This window comes from Vigna unguiculata, chromosome 8 (genome assembly GCF_004118075.2).
Source record: "Vigna unguiculata cultivar IT97K-499-35 chromosome 8, ASM411807v1, whole genome shotgun sequence".
Lineage (NCBI taxonomy): Eukaryota > Viridiplantae > Streptophyta > Magnoliopsida > Fabales > Fabaceae > Vigna > Vigna unguiculata.
The window spans coordinates 11,183,840-11,192,473 of NC_040286.1; the positions used below are offsets into that span (position 1 = coordinate 11,183,840).

The window sequence follows — 8,634 nt, forward strand, 5'->3', positions numbered from 1 at the left end:
TATAAATGCCTACCAACACCTACTATAAATACCTACTAGCTGAGCCTTGTGATGGTGGTGCAGTTCCAGCAGGCCTTTTTCTTACTTCTCCCACTATTTCTGGGACAAACACTTGAGACTAAGATGAAGAATCACGTGCCTTCCTTTTGGTCTCTTTATTAATAGCATCATTCTTTTCCATTTGGAAATATACAATGTCGTTAGGGACTAGTTTGTAATTGAAACTCAAAATATCTCTTAAGACTTCGATAAAGTATTCAGTAGCCATAGTCCCATAACTTCATCATCAAAATTTATACTCATTTCTAAAAATTGATCTAGGAGCCCTTGAAACTCATTTAAGTGATATGTAATGGAAGAACTCTCTTTGTATTTCAAACTCATCAAGCAATTCAACAAATACAATTTATTATTGCCCTACTTAAAAACAAACAAAGTCTTAATCTTCTTCCATAAAGTTCTAGCATGTGTCTCATTAACAATGTGATTTGTCTTCTACATATATTCGAATAAAATTCCACACTTGTTGGTGCTAAATTTCTATTCTTCATTAGTTATAGAATCCAAATTTTGCATAGTAAAGAGGGGAAGATTCAATTTCTTCACAAACAAAAAGTCTTTGTGCCATGTGAAGCAACCATCTTTGTATTTGTCTCCATTATTCAAACAAGTAAATATAACTCCAAACTGAAGAGTTCTGATGCCACTTAGATGGGGAAACAACAACACAAGAAAAAAACCCAAAGTATGTAGATGAAATAATTGTCCCAAACTAGCAAGATAAGCAACAATAATATAGAAAATGACAACAATAATCACAAACAAGACAACAATAGTTTTAATGTGGAAAAACCCTCTCAATATAAGAAGTAAAACTCACTAACACAAGTCAATTAATTAAACTCTATTAAGATCAAATATAACTATAAGAGACTCAGATGAAAAACACAAAACATGTCTACAACTAATCAATACATAAAAAATTTAATGTTCTCAAATTCAAAGAATAAAGAAAGAGAAACTTAAAATAGAACAACAATGTGAAACTAATAACTTCATCTATAAACTTCCATGTTTATAGTCTATAGTAGCCCTCAACCACTTATTCCTCTTCCATTCCCATCAAAAGCTATCCCAAGTAAAACAATGAGAGAGGTCATTAAGGAGATCTTGGATACCTTTAGAAAGTGGAGCTGAACTTACCTCATCTGGATGCAATTAAGAAGATTCCAAGATATGCCAAGTTTCTCAAGGAGTTATGCACACATAAGAGAAAACTTAAGGGCAATGAAAGGATCAACATTGGCAGAAATGTATCTGCATTGATAGGTAAATCTATCTGTCAACACCCAATTTCGTCCGGGTGAATAAATTTATTTAAAAAAAAGTAAAAAATATTTTTTAGTTAATGGTAAATAAAAAAAGGTGAAATACAATTTTCTTCAAAGATTTTCAAACCTTACTTTTTTAGCAAAGAAAAACAGAAAAAAAATGAAAAATGAAAAAAAGAAAAAAAAAAGGAAAAAAGAAGAAGAAGAAAGAACCCAATTTGTTTTTAATTATCACACTCCTTCTCATGAGCTTAAAAACCCAACATATTTTCGTCCTCACTCTTTGTTCCTAATAGAGAAATTAGTGACGTGATTCTAATAATTAGAAGCAATATCTCTACTAATATTAGTAGAATTAATAATACTGATGATGATTGATATTGTGCTCTAATTTGCTGTGATTTGATTCCCGTGACTTGCTACTATCATGACCAGTTCCTTCTTTATATTGTTTGTTACAATTAAGGTTGGGTTACATTGATATTGCAATGTGTGGATATAAATACAGTTTGTCATATGAGAAGTGATCGAATTTTTTTTTACGCTTCTCTAGTTCTTTCCCATCACCACTCACATTGACCAGTTCCTTCTTTTTATCTTTCTTTTGTAAAAAAAAAAACATATTGAAGGGGTAGAAAAGAAAAAGAAAAAGAGAGGAGAATTCACAGAGAAAAAGAGGAATTGAAGAGTTTGGAAGGTACGTCACTCCTATTTTTTGTTTCTTTTTATATGTGAATTTTCAATTCTTATTATATTTTGTTCTAATATTGTACGTGTTTCTCTTTTTTACACATAACTTTGACATTTTTTATTAGGTACATTATTCTCTACTATTTACAAATATTTTACTCTAACAGTCATAAAAAAATATTTTTCCTTAATTCTTTAAGTGTATGTCCGACCGCTCTCGTCACATAACAATCATTTTGAATTTTTTCTAAAAATATAAAAAACCAAAAATAAAAAATAATTTTCTTTGTTTACTTTTGTGTCTGTTTGGCCATTCCCATCGCATGACACCTATTTCCAAATAATTAAAAATATTATAAGAACATAAAAAGGTTTTTAAAATTATAAAAAATAAAAATCAAATTTTTTTCTCAAATAGTTTTTTCATAAAGATTTACGTAAATTTTCCATTGTAAAAAAAGATACGTGGGATCGATGATTAATCGTTGTCGTGCCCAAAAAACCAAAAAATTAATTTTTGTTTCTTTTGTACATTCTTTATTATTATTTTTGGGGAAAAGAATCATTTTGAAAAACTACATCCTTTTGCACGTTTAATTAAAGGTATCGTCTTAGGACAGACGTTGTAAGATACTAACACATTCTCTATGCGTAACCAACTCATGGACCATGTTGAGAATAAAGAAGATAGGGATTGAGATTAATCTCCCTTGTGTATAAACCACACATAGGGTAATCTATTTATAATAGAGAGAGGTACAAGTAAAAAGAGTAACTGAAAATAAAAAGATTAAATAGAAGATATTGTTTGATATTGTGGTTATCAATATCTAACAATATCTTAATAATATCAAACTATATCTAACACTCCCCCTCAAGCTGGAGCATACAAATCGTATGTGCCAAGCTTGTTACAAATATAATCAATTCTAGGCCCCTGTAAAGACTTCGTAAAAATATATGCTAACTGATCACTTGAGTTAACAAACTCAGTCTTGATGTCTCCAGACATAACCTTTTCCCGAACGAAATGACAATCAATCTCAATGTGTTTAGTCCTCTCATGAAAGACAAGATTAGAGCTAATATGAAGGGCAGCCTGATTGTCACACACAAGTGTCATTTGAGTAATATTTCCAAATTGTAACTCTTGAAGCAATTGCTTGAGCCAAACAAGTTCACAGGCAGCTGAGGCCATAGCTCTATATTCTGCTTCTGCATTAGATCTTGCTACAACACTCTGTTTCTTACTTTTCCACGAGATCAAGTTACCACCAATGGAGACACAATACCCAGATGTAGATCTTCTATCAGAAGGAGATCCTGCCCAATCAGCATCTGAATAGCAAACAACTCTTGTATGGTTATTAGAACCATATAACAATCCTTCTCCAGGAGATTTTTTAATATACTTCAAGATGCGAATGACTGCATTCCAATGATCTTCACATGGAGAATTAAGAAATTGGCTTACCACACTGATTGCAAAGGAAATGTCAGGACGAGTAACGGTAAGATAATTCAATTTCCTAACCAATCGTCTATACTGCTCAGGATCAGATATAGGCTCCCCCTGATTTGGTAGAAGTTTAGTATTGGGATCCATGGGTGTATCAACAGACTTTGAACTCATCAACCCAGTTTCCTCCAGAATATCCATGGCATACTTTCTTTGAGATATAACAATACCATCATTGGACTGTGCCACCTCAATACCCAAGAAATATCTGAGTTTGCCAAGATCTTTGGTCTGAAAATGGTGACAGATATGTTGTTTCAACTGAGAGATGCCATGGTTGTTACTCCCTGTAAGAACGATGTCATCAACATATACTATCAAGTAAACACATCCAGCACTCGAGTGTTGATAAAAAACAGAATGATCTGTTTCACACCGAGTCATACCAAATTGTTGAACAACATTGCTAAACTTTCCAAACCAGGCCCTAGGAGATTGTTTTAGGCCATATAGTGATTTGCGAAGACGACATACCATCCCAGAAGACTCCCCCTGAGCAACAAACCCAGGAGGTTGCTCCATATAGATTTCCTCTTGCAAATCACCATTGAGGAAAGCATTTTTAACATCCAGTTGATAAAGAGGCCATTGTTTAAGAGCAGCCATGGCGATAAATAAACGAACAGAAGCCATCTTTGCCACGGGGGAAAAAGTATCTTCATAATCCAACCCAAAAATTTGAGTATAACCTTTGGCTACAAGACGAGCTTTGAGGCGATCAATAGTACCATCAGGTCCAACTTTGATAGCAAACACCCACCTACAACCAACAACAGATTTTCAAGACGGTAACGGGACCAGTTCCCAAGTTTCACTATTATGAAGAGCACTTAATTCATCTGCCATGGCCTGACGCCAACCAGGATGGGCTAAAGCGTAACAGACAGTTTTTGGAATGGTCACAGAAGAAAGAGAGGAAATACATGTATAAAAAGGTAATGACAAGCGATGATAACTCAAAGCAATATAATGGGGAGAGGGATTACGGGTAGAATGCATACCTTTTCGGAGGGCAATGGGAAGGTCAGACTCAGGTGTTAGAGCCGGAGGAGACAGAGTAGTTGGCACTGGAGTGGAGTCACATGGTGGTGGTTGTGATCGATTACGGCGACTATAAACCTGAAGAGGTGGTGGAGGAGCAGGTGACTGTGGAGCAGGAACCGAGGGTGAAGAAGACACAGTAAGAGGGTCACAAACAATAGGAAGATTAAAGGTATTAGAAGAGTTGTCAGGATTGGATGGAGTCAGAGGTGAAGATTGACTCTTAAAATAAAGGGAGAACTCATTAAAGGTGACATCTGCAGACACAAAATAACGGTTAAGAAAAGGAGAAAAACATTTGTATCCTCTTTGTGATCTTGTAAACCCTAAGAAAACACACTTATGTGATCTAGGAGAAAGCTTGTCAAGACCATGACTAAAATTATGAACAAAACATGTAGACCTGAAAACTCTTAAAGGTAAGGGATGAAGAGGTTCATGAGGGAATAAAATGGAGTGAGGTATGTTATTCTTTAAAATCGAAGAAGGCATACGATTAATGAGATAATAGGCAGTAAGAATGGCATCACCCCAGAAATGTTTAGGAACCTCGCCATGAATTAAAAGAGTGCGAGTGGTTTCCATAAGATGTCTATTTTTACGTTCAGCTACACCATTTTATTGAGGGGTATAAGCACAAGAAGTTTGATGTAGAATGCCGTGAGAAGCCATAAATTGTTTGAAAGAATGAGAAAGATATTCACGACCATTATCACTACGTAAAACTCTAATAGAAACACCGAACTGAGTTTTAATTTCATTAAAAAAAAGATTGAAAGATATGAAATAATTTCGAACGATGTTTCATTAGAAATAACCAAGTGCATCTGGAGCAATCATCAATGAAAGTAACAAAGTATTGAAAACCTAAAGTAGACTTAACGCGGCTAGGACCCCAAATGTCAGAGTGAACCAAGGCAAAAGGGGACGAAGCATCACGTGTGACACTACGAGGAAAAGAAGTACGAGTATGCTTGCCTAATTGACACGACTCACAATCCAAACGAGACAACTTGGACAAGGCAGGGACAAGCTGTTGTAACTTGGCAAGGCTTGGATGACCAAACTGAGCATGAATAAGAGAGGGAGACTCCATAACTGCACCAATGTGTGTAGAGAGACGGAGATGATAAAGACCATGAGACTCATATCCTGTGCCAATCACCTGTTTCGAACTCCGATCCTGTAAACAGACATAATTGTTGGTAAAAGAAACAACACAATCAAGAGAACGAGTTAGGCGACTGATGGACAACAGGTTAAAAGGAGACCCAGGGACATAAAGAACATTATCAATGGTTAAAGAAGGAAAAAGTTTAACAGTGCCAACACCATGAGATGAGACTCTAGAACCATCGGCCAGTGTAACAGAAGGTAAAGGATTAGTAGAGGATAAAGAAGAGAACAAAGATTTGTTACCAGTAATATGATCAGTGGCTCCTGAATCAAAAACCCAAGGACCAGGAAAAGAAGATTGAGTCAGACCAACAAAAGATGTACCTGTGTGAGCAACAGATGCAGTGGAACTAGAAAACTGTTGATCTTTATACCATTTGAGAAATTTGTTATACATAACAAGTATATCGGATGAAACAGAAGAGAGTTCAGAACTGAAAGAGGCAGCGGAAGACGTCATAGAGGAACTGGAAGACACGCGGCTTCGAATGGCACGTGAGGGATGATCAAAACTGTATGGTCGTCGGTCGGAACCAACACTCCGGCGACAACAACGGTGGTGGCGACTTCGGCAGTGGCCCTAGCGGCGGCTCCGGCAGCGGCTCCGGCGACGACTCCGGCGGCGGCACCGGCGGCTCCGGTGGCAGCAGCGACGGTGGCGGCAGAGACGGAGGTAGTGGTAGCGGAAAAAAAAAACCTTAAGCTCTAGATACCATGTTGAGAATAAAGAAGATAGGGATTGAGATTAATCTCCCTTGTGTATAAACCACACATAGGGTAATCTATTTATAATAGAGAGAGGTACAAGTAAAAAGAGTAACTGAAAATAAAAAGATTAATTAGAAGATATTGTTTGATATTGTGGTTATCAATATCTAACAATATCTTAATAATATCAAACTATATCTAACAAACCCAAAATCTGGTTTTTGCAGACCTTGTCTTATATTTTTTGTTTTTCCGTAATTTTTCATAATAAACTATGATGACGACTCTAAACTCTGTTTTTTGAAATTTTATTTTGGTTCGTTGTTCCATCGTGTTTTTCTTGCGACATTATCCCTCAAATTCCTTAGAAATTTAAAGACTCAGGTACATTTTGTATTCCGTACATCATAGGCAATAATAAATTTGAAAATGCCATGCTTGATTTGGGAGCTCCGATTAATGTCATGCCTCTTTCTATCTTTATTTCTCTATCTTTTGGACCTTTGCAACCTACGGGTGTGGTCATTCAATTTGTATATAGGGGTGTTGCCTACCTTGTAGGTTTCACTAAGGATGTCTTGGTTCAGGTTTGAGAACTAATTTTTCTTGTTGATTTTTAATTCTTTATATGGAAGAGGGATTTTTCCGAAATTTTGCCCTAATCATTTTAGGCAGACCATTTTTAAAGACAACTTAAATCAAGATTGATATCCATGCAGGTACTTTGTCCATGAAATTTGATGAAATTGTTGTTAGATTCAACATTGTTGATTACAAGTTATATATACATGTTAAAATATTTTTTTTTTATAATTTATACATCAAATCACTCCACCTAAATGCTTAAATTATTTTACTTTGTACACTTTACCTTAATACTCAAATTTTTTACATTTAGCTAAGTGATTTTATGTATAAATTCTAAATTTATTTTAACATGTATGTATAAGTTGTAATTAAGCTTAATTACTAATTTGGTCTTAAATTGGAGAACACAAAATTTGATCATTTTAAAAAATAGGGAGTCTAAATTTAATCAAAATTTGAAATAGAAGAAATAAATTAAATCAAAATTGTAAATAGAAGAATTAAATTGAAATTTTAAAAAAAAGTAAACCTTTTTAAACAATTGGAAGACTAAATTTATACATCCAATCACTCCACCTAAATGCTTAAATTATTTTACTTTGTACACTTTACCTTAATACTCAAATTAATTTTTTACATTTAGGTGAAGTAATTTGATGTATAAATTTTGTACCACACCTAGCCAGCCTCGCCAACATATCAACACATATCACCCTTGACCGACACCTATATCGGCCAAGGTTGGAGGATTGGTGTACCACACCAAGCCAACTTAACGAAATAATAGTAAAACGATCACCATACCGATACGCCAAAACATTCAGGTAACCGACCTAGGTTAAGCCGGTCTAAGCCTAGTCGGCCTGAACCGATAACATAAATATTCAGAAGAATAACTTGCCTAAGACAGCATATGACCAACACACACTATCAAGGGAAGTAGTCGGTTTAGGCCGAGTACCTTAATATGCCTACCAAAACCCCCTTATGTTCAATAAGCTCATCATAATCAAATCTAAGGGCCTGGGTTAGGACCAGGCCCACTTACAGCGCAAACTAGAGCCCAAGCCAGGGCCCGGCCCATGGCATAACCAGACATATTTAATACTCTATAAATACACGTGGACCCTAGTAATTAAAGTTACGCATTCATTACTCCATTAATCACCTGATTTGACCTTTTAAGAGCTTTGACTCACTTGAGCTTCGGAGTCCCTTCTGCAGGTAACCCCTCCTGGGTCCAAGCTGACACGTATTAACCGGGAAGAGGCCAACTGAGGAGATAGCGGACTACATGGGTAAGGTGACACTTGTGCCTAACTTATCTTGTTTGTTCTCTGTAGGAACAATTGGCGCCCACTGTGGGGCACGAGATAACACCTCAGTACCCATTTTTCTCCGAAGATGGTTTCAACCCGCAACAGAGCTGGAGTGAACAATCAGGCGGATGCTAGTACCTCAGGACCTACTAGCATCACCCTTGACCTAGCCGCCATCCTGGACGGCCAGGCGAAGATGCAACAAGAACTAGCAGATCTGAAGAAACGCAGCGCTGACGAGATGGAGGCGCTGCGGTAAGAG

General features: G+C 36.2%; 1 protein-coding gene across 1 annotated transcript; it reads left to right on the top strand.

Moving 5' to 3' along the window:
- The first annotated feature begins 6,273 nt into the window (after positions 1 to 6,273).
- Positions 6,274 to 8,331, top strand: LOC114194828 (probable H/ACA ribonucleoprotein complex subunit 1). Its single transcript, XM_028085240.1, has 3 exons — positions 6,274 to 6,430; positions 6,877 to 7,052; positions 8,278 to 8,331. The coding sequence occupies exons 1-3, from the start codon at positions 6,274 to 6,276 to the stop codon at positions 8,329 to 8,331; spliced, it is 387 nt and encodes a 128-aa protein (XP_027941041.1).
- Positions 8,332 to 8,634: the final 303 nt, after the last annotated feature.

Bases quoted from the DNA above. Each gene is read 5' to 3' on its own strand.
- LOC114194828 (XM_028085240.1), top strand. From the start codon at position 6,274: ATGGTCGTCGGTCGGAACCAACACTCCGGCGACAACAACGGTGGTGGC. The intron at 6,431-6,876 runs GTAGTGGTAGCG...CGTACATCATAG, and splicing joins CGGTGGCGGCAGAGACGGAG to GCAATAATAAATTTGAAAAT. The intron at 7,053-8,277 runs GTTTGAGAACTA...TCCCTTCTGCAG, and splicing joins CTAAGGATGTCTTGGTTCAG to GTAACCCCTCCTGGGTCCAA.